This window comes from Urocitellus parryii, chromosome 16 (assembly GCF_045843805.1).
Source record: "Urocitellus parryii isolate mUroPar1 chromosome 16, mUroPar1.hap1, whole genome shotgun sequence".
Lineage (NCBI taxonomy): Eukaryota > Metazoa > Chordata > Mammalia > Rodentia > Sciuridae > Urocitellus > Urocitellus parryii.
Genome location: NC_135546.1, coordinates 19,535,840 through 19,551,466, shown reverse-complemented (window position 1 = coordinate 19,551,466; position 15,627 = coordinate 19,535,840). Strand labels below are relative to the sequence as shown.

Genomic DNA, 15,627 nt, shown 5'->3' with positions numbered 1-15,627 from the left:
TCTTGCATTTGTGGTTTTTAAATATCAAATCCTATCGGGTGTGGTGGCGCAGTGGTTTGGGAGGCTGAGGCAGGAGGATTGCAAGTTTGCTGCCAGCCTCAACAATTTTCGAGGCCCTAAACAACTTAGCAACATGCTTTCTCAAAATAAATTATAGTAATAGTAATAATAATAATAATAATAATAATAATAATAGGGCTGAGAATGGGGCTCAGTGGTTTATTTCTTTTATTTAAATAAATCAAATCATGCCACTAAAATCGAGTCTCTGCCACAGTATCCAGGTCAGCACATTCCCATTCATTCTTGAAAACTTTGTCCAAGGGGCACCTTGATTGGAAAGGAGTTAGCTGCCTCACCTCAAAACCATTTTCTACATTAAAAAAATTATAAAACTCATAGAAAGGGGACAAAAAGTTTTGTGCCATTTCCACTCCTTGGCTTCTACCTTAGAAAAACTCAGGGCCACAGGATGGTCACTGCCTCATTGTTTATAGTAATGAGGAACTGGCGTCTAAAGACATGAGCCAGGAAAAAAAATCAGGGATGAGCAAACACAGCGAGCTTCACTATATTATATACAATGTTAATGTGTGTGTAACGGTAGCAACAGTGGTGCACACCCAGTGGCTCGGGAGGCTGAGGCAGGAGGATCGCAAGTTGGAGGCCAGCCTCAAGCATAGCAAGGCCCCAAGCAACTCAGTGAGACCCTGTCTCTCAATAAAATATAAAAAAAGGGCTGGGGACGGGGCTATTTTGTATTTTATTTAGAGACAGGGTCTCGCTGAGTTGCTGAGGTTGGCCTCCGACTTGTGATCCTCCTGCCTCAGCCTCCGCAGGTGCTAGTATTACGGGCATGGGCCACCAACTACCAGCCAGAATCTAATCTTTTGATATTTGTTCTGGGCGATTCTTAGGCACATCTAGGGAATCTGATTTGATTTCCTAGTATTGCTGAGACTGGGTTGCCCAGGCAAACAAGTGACATGCCTTTGTCCCCTGTCACCACGCTGGTAACTGCTTGTGCTGAAGGAATCCTTTGAACCGTCACTTTCTTGGCCCGGTCAATATTGAAAAGAAACTCTCTCAGAACCTGGCTCTGGGGACCGGTCCCTGGTCACAGCAGCTGCCCTGCACCTCGGGGGGCCTGGGGTATAATGGCACACTGTGGGGCCTGTCCCTCTGTGGGGCCCGGTTACCAGGGGCCTTGGAAATCATTCCAATTGCATCCATAAGGTTTTTGTTTGAGGTTCAAAGTGAGCAAACTCCTGGGTCTCTTTGGTATGAGCTGGGGGAGGGGGTGGGGGGAGGGGAGGGGGGAGGGGGAGAGGCCCTGGCAAAGAAACCCTTCTCTGAAGTCACTTCTGTATCCTTGGAGGCGATTCCAACTGTGCATTGTTCAGAGTCTAGAAAAATGCTAACAGGCAAAGGAATCCACCATCCTGTCACCAAGAGGGGACCCTGGTTCTTTCGGGCCCAGACTTTTTGCATTCCTGAGTGTTTGAAGGGGACGATTCTACAGGATGTCAATTGTACCCCCGTTGAATTTGACATAAAAAGCACAGATCGCTTTGCACATGAACCAAGCATTAAAATAAACAGCGTTGCCATCGTTAACTTTTCTCTAGAGTTCATCGAGTTACCCGGATGTGTCTGTCCCAAGAAGTGGTTTCCTCCTCCTCCTCCTCCTCCTCCTCCTCCTCCTCCTCCTCCTCCTCCTCCTCCTCCTCCTCCTCCTCCTTTTTTTCCAACTGGGGATTTAACCAGAGGCACTCAACCCCCCTAAGCCACATCCCCAGCCCTCTTTTTTTTTTTTTTGAATTTTATTTAGAGACAGGGTCTCCCTGAGTTGCTTAGGGTCTTTTCGCTGAGGCTGGCCTCCAACTTGCGATCCTCCTGCCTCAGCCTCCTCAATTGCTGGGATGACAGGTGTGCGCCACTGTACCTGGCCAAGAAGTGGTTTTCAACGTTTTCTTCGTTAAAATAATATGGAGAACAGTTTGTTCTGGATCCTGGGTGATGTAATATTGGGTCAAGGAGTACAAACACTCGTTTCCCCACCTGATTCATTATCAAAGTACAACCTAACCAATTTTTTTTTTTTGTACCAGAGATTGAACCCAGGGGTGCTTAGCCACAAGCCACATCCCCAGCCCTTTTTTAAAATTTTTTATTTAGAGACAGGGTCTTGCTAAGTTGCTGAAGGCCTGGCTAAGTTGCTGAGGCTGGCCTCCAACTTGCAATCCTCCTGCCTCAGCCTCCGGAGGTGCTGGTTTTACAGATATGGGCCAGAATCTAATTTCTGATATTTTTTCTGCGGGATTCTTAGGCACATCTAGGGAAGAAATATGGTCAGCTCGTGGCAGCCAGGAAAAGGAATGAGAGAGAGGGACAGACAGAGATAGACAGAGCCTACTTCCTTTCACTAGGCTCCACCCCCAGTAATGTATTTAGCCTTCAAAGGATTAATCCACGGATAAGGTCAAAGCCCTTGTGAACTAGTCATTGCTTAAAAGCCCCATTTTTGCACCTTGCTGCATGGGGGTACCATGCTTCCAACACACAAGCCTGTGGGGGAACATTCTAGACCCAAACCCTAAGAGCTCCAACATTGCCCAGAGTGTTAGCTCCCTGCCTGTATAGCAGGGCATGGTGGTGCCCCCCTGTAGTTCCAGCAGCTCCGGAGGCTGAGGCAGGAGGATCAAGTGTTCAAAGCCAGCCTCAGCCAAAGCGAGGCCCTAAGCAGTTCAGGGAGACCCTGTCTCTAAATAAAATACAAAATAGGGCTGGGGAGGGGGCTCAGGGGTTCAGTGCCCCTGGGATCAATCCCTGGTACCCCCCTCCAAAAAAAAAAAAAGAAAAAGAAAAACATCAGGAGCATAATAAGTGCTTATGCCCAGAGTAGGAGCTCCTTAAAGACTGAACGGATGAAAGCACAACGGGTCTAGGAACTCGAACGCACCAGTTTGACAGACTTTGATTGGGCCCCGAGGCCCCGCCCCTAGCCCCGCCCCTAGCCCCGCCCCTAGCCTCCAGTGCCCGCCCGTCTCCTAGCAACGGCCAAACAAAGCCGAGCGGCCAGGGCCTGAGGGACTCGCAGCTGCTGCGCCCGCCCGCGGGGCTTTTCGCTGCTGTCCAGTCCCGGGGGCAACTGAGGCCAAGGGCTGAGCCGAGGGGCTGCCACCTCGCGCACAGGTACCCCGCGTCTTGGAGGACCCTGGTCCCTATGTGTCTCCTCACTCCAGATGTCCCAGCCCAGCCCCCCAGCTCGGCCTCCCAGCCCGGCCTCCCCGCCCGCCTCCAACAGTCCCCGGGATTGTGTCTCCATAGATTTTCTTTTTTGGGGGGGACCAGATATTGAACCCAGGGGGGGCTCACCCCACTGAGCCCCGTCCCCAGCCCTTTCTATTTTTTTTTTTTTATTTAGAGACAGGGTCTCCCTGAGTTGTTTAGGGCTTCACTCTGTGGCTGAGGCTGGCCTCCGACTTGCGGTCCTCCTGCCTCAGCCTCCCCAGCCACTGAGATGACAGGCATGAGCCACCGCCTGTGCTTGGCTACCTCTATAGATCTTGAACTTGTCCCCTCAGGCCAGCATCCAATGCCCATTCAGTGTCTGAGTGGGGTGAGGGGACAGCCCTGCAGGAGAAGAGGGGAAGGAGAGAAGGGGCGGGGCTTCCCCAAGGAGGCGGGGCTTCTCCAAGGAGGCGGGGCTTCCCTCCTGCAGGCAGAGGGTGACTCCACCTTTCTTCTCTCCCAGCCGGGACAGCCAGCCCAGCATCATGTCGCTGAACGCCTGGGAGTGGGAGGATGAGGACGCGGCCATCATCGACCCCGCGACTTCTCTACATAGCTTTTTCCAGACCACCAACGACTGTGTGATGGAGGACTACCTGGGGACCAGGGTGCAAGAGTACGACTACGACGGTCGCTACGGCACCCTCGGCTCCTTGGAAGAAGAGCCCGCCAGCCCCTATGAGCCTGACGTCCCCCAGGTGGTCCCCTGCAAATTCATTATCTCTCTGGCATTCCCGGTGAATTTTGGTAGGTGGTCAAGCAGAATTCCAATTCATTTTGCAAAAAAAAGTGGGTGGTGCTACTGAGAAGCAGGTGATGTGCTCCCAGTCAGTCTGCATTTTTTTTTATGGATGCCCGTGGGGCACGCCTGCCATCCCAGCAGCTTTGGAGGCTGAGGCAGGAGGATCAAAAGTTGGAGGCCAGCCTCAGCAATGTAGCAACTTAGCATAAGTTTTTTTTTGGGGGGGGGCAAGGATTGAACCCAGGGGTGCTTCACCCCTGAGCCCCGTCCCCAGCCCTTTTTATATTTTATTTAGAGACAAGGTCTTGCTGAACTGCTTAGGGCCTTGCTAAGTGGCTGAGGCTGGCCTCCATCTTGAGATCCTCCTGCCTCAGCCTCCCAAGTCAGAGGATGACGAGCAGATGCCACCTGTGGCCCCAATGTTCCTTTCAAGGTCACATTCCAATGACCTAAGTTCCTCCCACGAGGCTCTCTACCTCTTAAACCATTCTAGAACATTCCAGCAGCCCGCACAGGCTGGTGATCAAAGTTTCCATGCGGGGCCTCTGGGAGGCCCTTCCCATAGCACTGGGCTCCAGGGGGCTGTGGCGAGAGGCCTGCTTTTCCCCCACGTGGTGAAAACAAAGCTCATTCATTCAACTTAACCCCTTCTAGGAATTAAAGGAAAATATCTAAACATTCTGGAAAAATTCAAGAAACACCCCAAACTGGACAATCACATTGCAAAGCTTCGTCGTTTCTACCACATTGAGTATTTCCTCCTGCCAGATGACGAGGAACCTAAGATGGTGGACATGGTGATGTTTCCCGGAATGGCCAAGGTGTTCCTGGACTCCGGAGTCAAGGTGTGTGGGGTGGTGTGTGTGCGCATGCGTCCCGGCAAGTAGAATACTATGCACTGCGGCAAAATGTGTTCCAGGGACTCGCAGGGTGAGCATCACCTGGGGCTTGCTAGGAATTCAGGGTCCCAGGCCACCCACCCCTGCTGACAACCTGCAATCACATGACTTTCTCTTAACTAGATATCTCTTTTTTTTTTTTAAATACAGACTATTAAGCCATGGCTTGAAGGTGGCAAATTATGGGTGTCTTGGAGCCAAAGTTTTAACATCAATGTGACGAAGGAATTGCTAAAGAAAATAAATTTCCATAAAATAACCTTGAGGCTCTGGGATACCAAGGACAAGATTTCAAAGAAAGTCAGGTATTACCGATTGAAGGCCGCCAGTTATTTGGAAGAAGCAGGATCTTTCGGTAAGTCAGGCATTTCAGTGTTAACTCTTGAGATGTTTCTGGAAGCTTGGGATTTCTCCCTAGGGTTTGAGTAACCCTCATCCAAAACCCTGAAATATAAAATGTTTCAAGATTTGTAACTTTTGCCTGGAGCAGCTGGGGAGGCTGAGGCAGGAGGATGGCAAGGTAGAGGCCAGCCTCAGCAACTTAGCCCCACGCAACTTAGCGAGACCCTGTCTCTAAATAAAATATAAAAAGAGGCTGGGGATGGGGCTCCGTGGTTAAGCGCCCCTGGGTTCAATTCCTGGTAAAAAAAGAAAAGAAAAGAAAAAAAAAAAAATAAGAAAACATGTATAAGAGAACCATTATTATTTTTTACTTGCAGACAAATATAATTCTCCCCATTTTACAGTGAGCAAAGTAAGATCATCACTTTTGTTTTAATGGTAGAATTGGAACCAACGGTGCCTACTGGGCCTGTCTTCTCAAGGGGACCTGTTCTGCCACTGGGGACTTGGGCCTCTCCTTTTTGATCATTTCTTGGCACTGTTGACATTCTGGTCCAGGCAAAATCCTGCTTGTAGTGCATTTCCTGGGCATGATAGGGTGTTTAGCAGCATCCGGGGTCTTTCTACACTAGCTGTCAGCAATAGCTTCTCACAGTGACCCTTGAAAACATTTTAGACGTTTCTCCATGTCCCCAGGAGGCCAACACTGCCCCCTAGTGGAGATTCACTAAACTACCTTTTTTTGGGGGGGTCCGGTACCCAGGATTGAACCCAGGAGTGCTTAACTCCTGAGCCCGGTCCCCAGCCCTTTTTATATTTTATTTAGAGACAGGGTCTCGCTGAGTTGCTTAGGGTCTTGCTCAGTGGCTGAGGCTGGCCTCCAACTTGCCATCCTCCTGCCTCAGCCTCCCCAGCCATTGGGATGACAGGTGTGTGCCAACACGCGGCTCTTTTCCCATATTTTTATTGGTGCATTGTAATTATGTTTTCTTCTCTTTTTTTTTTTTGTGGTGCTGGGGCTTGAACCCAGGACCTTGTGCATACAAGGCAAGCTCTCTGCCAACTGAGCTCTATCCCCAGCCCCATAATTATGTATAACGATGGGATTTGCTATTACATATTCACACACAGTGTCATTTGGCCAATATGGTTCCCCTCTCCCTGCCCTTCTCTCCCTCCGTCTGGTTCCTCTCCTGTACTGGTCTCACGACACCCACCACCTTTTTGATTTTCCTCGGTAGCTCCCACACATAAAAGAAAACATATGACCCTCGATTTTCTGAGTTTGGCTTGCTTTGATTAACATAATGTTCTCAAGTTCCATCCATTTTCCTGCAGATGCCATAATTTCATTTTCTTTATGGCTGAATAAAAATATCATTATGCCCAGCCATAGTGGTGCACACCTGTCATCCCAGAGGCTCAGGAGGCTGAGGCAGGAGGATGGCAAGTTGGAGGCCAGCCTCAGCAACTTTAGCGAGGCCCTGAACAACTCAGGGAGACCCTGTCTCTAAATGAAATATAAAAAAGGGGATGTGGCTGGGCCTCAGTGGTTGAGCACCCCTGGGTTCAATCCTTGGTACCAAAAACAATAATAATAATAATAAAATGATAATAAATAATAAAATAAAATAATAATAAGATAAAAACCCCACTCCATGGTGTATAGATACTGATACCACATTTTCTCTATCCATTCATCTGTTGATGAACACCTAGGCTGGTTCCATTCATGGTTGGGCTATTGTGATTTGTGTTTTTCCCACTAATAAAGGCCGTGCATATTAACTTCGTAAAAACAACTTAGCAACAGAGTACCAAAAGGAGAAAAAAAAATCAATATCGCATGATGTCTCTCCAGAGATGATCATCGTTAATAGTTTCCTGTGGGGTCTGGAGTACCTGTGGTTCCAAATCCTTCCTTTGGTCCCAGGATTCCCGAAATACACTCTTTGTTTCTTGGGAGTAAAGGAACGCTTTAAGAAGTCTGTTTCAAATTACAAAGAAAAGAGGCAATTTATTCAGCAGGGTAATTCATGAGCCAGAACTTGTTAGCACAGTGGTCTATTATTTTTGTTTTGTTTTTTTGGGGTACTAGGAATTGAACCTGGGAGACACTTAACCACTGAGCCCTGTCCCCAGCCCTTTTTATATTTTATTTAGAGACAGGGTCTCACTGAGTAGCTGGGGACCTCAGCTAAGTTGCTGAGGCTGGCCTCCAACTTGCCATCCTCCTGCCTCAGCCTCCCCAGCTTCTGAGATGACAGCCCTATGTTCGGCCTCATCTACCTTACCTATTCCTTCATGTCCATCATGAGTCAAGCGATGGTCAGGTAGAGGGTCTGCAGGAGGTGCCTCTAACCGACTGAGTCCACGATCCTTTCTCCCGCATTCTAGAGGAAGTGAGACGTTTGGTTTTAGATCAAAGAAGACAGTGCAATCTGAGCCAGGAGAAAGCCAGCATCAACAAAGAGGAGTGGGATGAGGAGCATCTCTTAGGAAAACCGGAAAAAGCAGAGAAACACTCAAAACTTTTTCCAGGTGAGTAGCAGTACCTTTGTGGAAAAGCTGTGAGTGAGATTGTGTGTAACCCTTGATGGAGCCTCCCGTGTAGCAGCAGCTAAAAGTGCACTGCAGTCCCTCCCATGCAGCTTGGCAGGTAAAGGTGCACTGCAGTCCCTTCCATGCAGCGGCAGGTAAAGGTGCACTGCAGTCCCTTCCATGTAGCGGCAGCTGAAGGTGCACTGCAGTCCCTTCCATGTAGCGGCAGCTGAAGGTGCACTGCAGTCCCTCCCATGTAGCGGCAGCTGAAGGTGCATTGCAGTCCCTCCCATGTAGCGGCAGCTGCCCGCACTGCGTTCCATCCTGCAAGGCCCCGCCCTGTGCTCTTGCTCCCTCCATCAATTTTATTGTTGCTTCTTTTTCTTTAATTTTCATCTGTTGATGACTTGCAAGAAACGTTGCTGACCCTAGAAGTGATAGAAGTGGATTTATAAAGAAAATTTGGCAGATACAGAAAATTAATTAAAAAGGAAAAATAATCATTCCACCACCTATGGCCACCCGTGTAACATTTTGCTCAGCATAGGAAAGCAAACTTCTTTGTGTTTTTCTTTTTTCTTTAATTTAAAAAATTTGTTCTTTATAGCTCTCCATGACAGAGTGCATTTTGACATATCATGTATGTGGGGGTGTAACTTCCCATTCTGGTGGTTGGACCTGCTGTGGAGTGTCCCTGGGCAAGCTCTCTACCACTGAGCTAAAACCCCAGACCCTAGATGAATATGAAAGCAAATTTCTCATCTATAAGATGAGGATGCATGTCATATTACTGTATTCTGAGATCACTAATATGTTATCACATGTACTTTCCTTAAAAAATTTCCCTAAACATCTTACTATTCCCTCTGCTAATAGGAATGAAAATTGCTTAATATTCCCAATAGATTTTTTTTTTGCATCTGAAGAGTGCCCAGGTCTAAACAGTACCAAAGTGGACAATTTAATATCTAATACATTTTCTTCTTTTTTCTCTGTGAGGGCCTCCATTTGTCCAAATAATTAAAATGAGTCTCATCCACATATTCATTATCCATGCACTTGGTAATGACTAACAAACCTTTTTTTTGGAAAATATTTTTAAGTTGTCAGTGGACTTTTATTTTATTTATTTATACAGGGTGCTGAGAATCGAACCCAGTGCCTCACACATGCTAGGCAAGTGCTCTACCACTGAGCCACCACCCCAGCCCCCAAATTTATTTTTCGGGGTGCTTACCACACACCTGGCCTTCTGCCTCAAGGCTGGCATTACAGAAATGTGGAAGGGGGTCCCTGTTTCTTACTGAATCAGCATGGAATAAGAACTTTGGTGACATTTGCTAATATTATCAGGTTCTCACCAAGCAGAGCCTGAAATCATTTCCAAGAACAACGAGGACTATGAAAAGTCACTCAAAATGGATGATCTTTCTTCAGTTCGGTAAGGATGGTATCCTGTTATTTTGTGGGTGGGGGTGGGAAGAGATCCCCTCTTGGATGGGACCTGTTACAACTCAGGGGAAGTTTTCTCTTTAATTTAGTAATTGTGGTTAAATTGGAACTTGTGCAAGCCAGGCAAAATTAAAGAACACAGAAAGAAAGAAAAGCTTGTATTTATATGACCCCGTGCCTCAAGCATGGTGGTCTCTGCATGCAGTCCTCAAAATGGTCACCTTATGAGGTGCAATTTTTTTTAGAGGGAGATACTAGAGATTGAACTCAGGGGTACTTGACCACTGAGCCACATCCCTTATTCTTTTTTTTTGTATTTATTTAGAGACAGGGTCTCACTAAGTTACTTAGGGCCTCGCTTTTTCTGAGGCTGGTTTTGAATTCATGATCCTCCTGCCTCAGACTCCCAAGCCTCTGGGATTACAGGCATGTGCCCCCACAATCATCTGATGTTTTTTTTAATCTTCATTAATTTTTTTTTCTCTTTGTGGATTTTCTAGACGAAGCACTTCAAGAACACCAGTTGTTCCTTTGGCCGGGGCAACAATGTTGGAGATTAAGGAAATTATTGAGAAAAAATCATTAAACAGCTTAACAGACATGTTAGAAAAACAAAGATCTCAAAGTAAGATAGAGTGAGATTTTGAAATTTTATAACTTGACTGCAAATTATAAAATATGTCAAATTTATAATGTTTGAATAGGATTCTTTGATATCTTACCAAAAGTTAGACACTATGCTATATGTATTTTCAACGTATTCATCCAATCCCTACCATCCACCAATCTGTCCATCCACCTATTTATTATTCTATCTAAGGTCCATACACCTATCCATTATTCTATCTATCCATCCATCCATCCACCTACAAACCATCCATCCATCCATCCATCTTTGTATCCATCTATACATCCATCCATGCATCTAACCATCTATCCTTCCATCCAAACATCAATCTATTCTACCACCCATCCATACATCCACTCATCTATCTATCCATCCATCCATTTATCCATCCAACCATTCACCTATCTATCCAACCATCCACCTATTTATCCATCCATCCATCCAACCATCAATCCACCTATACATTATTCCATCTATCATTTCATCCATCCATTAATCTATCATTCCATTAATTTATCCATCTATCTACCTATGCATTCATCCATATATCCATACATCTTCTATCCATCTGTCTATCCATCTATACATACATCTGTGATTATAATCATCCATCTATCCATCCATCCAACTATCCATCTATCCATTAATCTATCCTACCATAATCCATCCATTCATCCATCTTCCCATTCATCTATCCACCCACCCATCTGTTCATCATCCATCCATCTATCCATCTCCATACATCTATCCATCCACCCATCTATCTACCTATTCATCCACCTATCCATTTATTTATATACCTATTAATTCATCCATCCATTCAACTATCAATCCATTCATCTATTCATCCATCCATCCATCTGTCAATCTATCATCTATCATTTATTAACCTGTGCATCCATCTATTAAACCATCCATCCATCCATCCATCTGTCTAACCATCCACCTATCTACCCATCCAAACATGTATATATCCATCTATCTATTCATGAATCCATCCACCCATCATTCTATCTATCCATATATCCATCTATCTATTCATCTATTCTTCTTTCCTTCCTTCCATCCATTCATCCACCCATCCATCCACCCACCCACCCATCCATCTACCTCTCCATCCATCCATCTATCTACCCATTCTTCTATTTAACCATTGATCCATACATCCATCTATCCATCTATCTATCCATTCATCATCTATCATTTATTCATTTATTAACTCATGCATCCATCAATTCATAAATCAATATAACCATCCATATATTCATCCATTCATCCATCCATTCATCAATCCATTCATCTATGTATCCATCCATCCATCCATCCATCCATCAATTATCTGTCTATATACCTGTTCATCCATCTATCCTTCATCCACCCATCCATCTTCATCAGTCCATCCATCCATTTATACGTTGATCTATCCATCTGTTCTTCAATCCACCTCAATCCATCTATCCATCCACCATCCATTCACTGACCCATCCATCAATCCATCCACCCATCTGTTTATCCATCTATCTATCCATTGATCCAACTAATTATCCATCATCCATCATCCCATCTATCCATCTGTTTATTCATCCATTCATTTATCCATCCATCTCTTCATTTATCCATCCATCCATCCATCCATCTATCCATATATCCAGCCATCCACATATCCATCCATCCTCCTTTCTTTCCATCCTTCTATCTATCTATACAGCATCTATTTACCCATCTATCCCTCAGTTTATCAGTCATTCCATTGATCCATCTATCTATCCACACATCTAACCAATTATCCATCCATCCATCAATCCACCCATCTATCCATCCCTCCTTCCATCCCTCCATCCATCTATCCATCAATTAGCCTATCTATTTATCTATCCATCAATCTTTATATCCATCCATTTATCTATCCATGTATATATCTATCCATCCATACAATAATCTAGCCATCCATCCAAATATTCATCTACCTATATATTCATCCATCCATCCAACCAACCATCTATCCATCTATCATTCCATATATCCATCTATCCATCCATTTATCAATATACCCATCTACCTATCTATCCATCCATCCATCTATTTATTTACCTCTTTATCCATTATCTATAATCCCATCCATCTATCTCCATCCATCTATCCATCAATCCATCTCTTTATCTATCCATCCATCCAAACAACTATCATCCATCAATCCATTTGTCTATCTGTACAACCATCTACCCATCCATTTATCGATCTGTCTATCCATCCATCTATACATCCATATATCTATCTATCCATCCATCCATCAGTCTGTGTATATATGTATGCATCCATCCATTCATTCATCCATCTATCCATTCATCCATTCATCTATCATTCCATCTGTCCATCATCTGTCCATCTATCTATCCAACCATCTAACTATCCATCTATCTTTCCATTCATCCATCCATTATTTCATGCATCCATCAATCCATTCTTCTATTTATGCATCCATCATTCTACCCATTCATCCACCAAACTATCTATCTATTCATTCATCCATCTCTCTATCCACCCATCTATCCATTCATTAATCTATACATCCATTCATCTTATCTATTAAGCTATTAACACATCTATCTATCTACCCATTCAACCATCCAACCATCCATTCATCCATGTCCCAATCCATCTGTCTATTCTTCCATCCATCTATTCATCCAACTCTTTATTTATTCAACCATCCATCTGTCTATTCCATACATCATTTCCACCCATCTATCTATTCCTCTGTCCATTTATCCATCTATTTATCCATCTATTCATCCATCCATCCATCCATCCATCAATCTATCCATCTATCCATCCATCCATCTATCTATCCATCCATCCAACCAATTATCCATTGATCCATCTGTCTATCTATCCATCAATCCATCTATTTATCTATCCATTGATCTCTCTATCCATCCATCCATCCATCTATCCATCCATCCATCCATCTATCCATGTATCTATCTATCCATTCATACCTATATCAATCCATCTATCTGTCTATCCATTTATTCATCCATCATTTCATCCATCTGTCTATCCATCCATCCATCTGTCCATCTATGCTTCTATTCATCCACCTATCCATCTATTCTTCCATCCATCCATCTATATATCCATCAATTCATTTATCCATCCATCTTTCTATCATTCCCTCCTATTTATCCATGTATCTATTTATCATCTATCAATCTATCTGTATATCATCCCATCAATCTATCCATCCACGCATGCAATCATGTATCCTTCCATCCATTCTATCATCTACCCATTTATCTATCCATCATTCCCTCCATTTATCCATCTATCCATCCATCCAACCAACCATCTACCTATTTATGCATCTGTCTATGTATCTATCTATCCATCCATTACTCCATCTATCTATCCATCAATCCATTCTTCTCTCTGCATCCATCCATCTATCCATCCATTTATCCATTGATTCATCTATCCATCCCTCTCTACATCCATCCATCCATTTTTTCATCCATTCATCTGTCCATATGTAAACCCATCTGTCTATCCTTCTATCCATTCATCCATCTGTCTATCCATATACCCAATTATCCATCCATCCATTCATCAATCTATCCATGCACCAAACTATCCATCCATCTGTCCATGCCTCCATCCATGCCTCCATCCATCCATCCATCCAACCATCTAGCTATCCAACCCATCTATCTATCTATCTATCCACTGATCCATTACTACATTCATCCATTAATCCATTCTTCTATCTCTGCATCTATCCATCCATCCATCCATCCATCCATGCATCTGTCCATCCATTAATCTATCTATCATTCCTTCCATTCCTTCATCCATTTTTCCATCCATCCACCCATCTATCCATCCATCAATTCATCCTTCTATCTACCTCTGCATTCATCTATCCATCCATCTACCACCCATCCAGCCAGCCAGCCATTCATCAATCTTCTGACTATTTATCTATCCATTGATTTCTCTATCTATCCATCTATTTATCTATCTATCCATCCATTTATCAACCCATCTGTCTATGCGCCCATCCATCCATCTATCAATCCATTCATCTATCTATCCATCCAACTACTTAACTATTCATTCATCTATCTATCCATCCATCCATTACTCTATCCATATATCCATCAATCAATCCATTCTTCTATCTTCACATGTACCCATCTATTCATTTATCCATCCATCCAACCAACCAATTATTCATCTATCCATCATTCCATCCATTCATCTATCCATCAATCCATTCATCTATCCATCCATCTATCCATCTATCCATCCATCCATCCCTTCATCTATCCATTCATGTATTAATCCAACTATAAATCCATCTGTCTATCCCTCCATTAATCCACTGATCCATCTATACATCCACTCATCCATCATTCTATCAATCTATCTATCAAACCATTTTTCTGTCCTTCCATCCATCTATCCATCCATCCAATTGTTCATCCATTCATCATTCCATTCACCAATCCATCAATACATGCATTTATTCATCATCTATCTATTCATTCATCAATGTATCTATTCATTCATACATCCATTTATCAACCCATAAGTCTATCTATCCATAAATCTATCCATCCACCCATTTATCCTTCTATGAATCCATTTGTCTATCCCTCCATTCATTCATCGATCCATCTATCCATCTACCCATCCAGCCATCTATTTGACTATCTATCCATCCATTCATAAATCTATCCATCTATCTTCCATCTACACATCCATTAATCCACCCATCTATTTATCCATCATATATCTCTGTCTATCCATCAATTCATTCATCTATTCATTAATCCATTAACCTGTCTATCCATTCATCCATCTATTAATCCATATTTCCATCCATTAATTCATCCATCTATCAATCTATTTGTCTATCTATCCATCCTTCCATTTAATGATCCATCTATTCATCTATCCATCAATACAACCATGTATCCATCAATCCATTCATCTAACCATCTATATATCTACTTTTCCATCCATGTATGAATCCACCTGTCTATCCCTTGATTCATCCATTGGTCCATCATCTATCTATCCACCCATTCATCCAACCATCCATCCTCCATCTATCCATCTATCATTCAATCCACTCATCTATCTATCCCATCCACCCATCTAACAATCCATCTATCCAATCAACCATCAACCCATCCATCTATCCATCCATCCATCTATGATCCCATATGTCTACCCCTAATTCATCCATTGATCCATCTATCTGTCATCCATCCATTCAACCATTCATATATCTATCCATTAATCCATTCATCTTTCTATCCATCTATACACCAATTAATCCATCCCTCTATTTATCCATCCATCTATCTATCTATTCATGTATAAATCCATCTATATATTTATCTATCCACCCATCCATTAATCTATCTATCAATCTATTTGTCTATGTATCCATCCATCTCTCTATCCATCCATACAAGTTTCTATCCATCTATCCATCCATCCATCAATCCATCCATTTATCCAACCATCAATCTCTCTATCCATCCATGTATTGATCCATCTACATCTATCAATCCATCTCTATGCATCCATCCATCCACCCATGCAACCAGCTATCCATTCCTCCATCCACCCATCTATCCATCCATCCATGAATCATCCATGTACCTATCCATCCAAATATCTATTATCCATCCATCCATCCATTTGTCTATCCATCCATC

The 15,627-nt window shown here is 43.6% G+C and overlaps 1 protein-coding gene across 3 annotated transcripts in view; it reads left to right on the top strand.

The window, feature by feature from the left end:
- Positions 1 to 3,779: 3,779 nt before the first annotated feature.
- Positions 3,780 to 15,627, top strand: part of Cfap92 (cilia and flagella associated protein 92 (putative)) — a 35,466-nt gene continuing 23,618 nt past the window's right edge. The window contains exons 1-6 of one of the 3 annotated variants that reach the window (XM_077793489.1): positions 3,780 to 4,041; positions 4,691 to 4,881; positions 5,086 to 5,290; positions 7,675 to 7,818; positions 9,184 to 9,259; positions 9,771 to 9,895. In XM_077793489.1, the coding sequence (XP_077649615.1) occupies positions 3,780 to 4,041; positions 4,691 to 4,881; positions 5,086 to 5,290; positions 7,675 to 7,818; positions 9,184 to 9,259; positions 9,771 to 9,895 (1,003 nt within the window). Of the gene's footprint in view, positions 4,042 to 4,690; positions 4,882 to 5,085; positions 5,308 to 7,674; positions 7,819 to 9,171; positions 9,260 to 9,770; positions 9,896 to 15,627 lie in introns of those variants that run through there. The other 2 variants (XM_077793488.1, XM_077793490.1) reach the window with 2 other exon arrangements.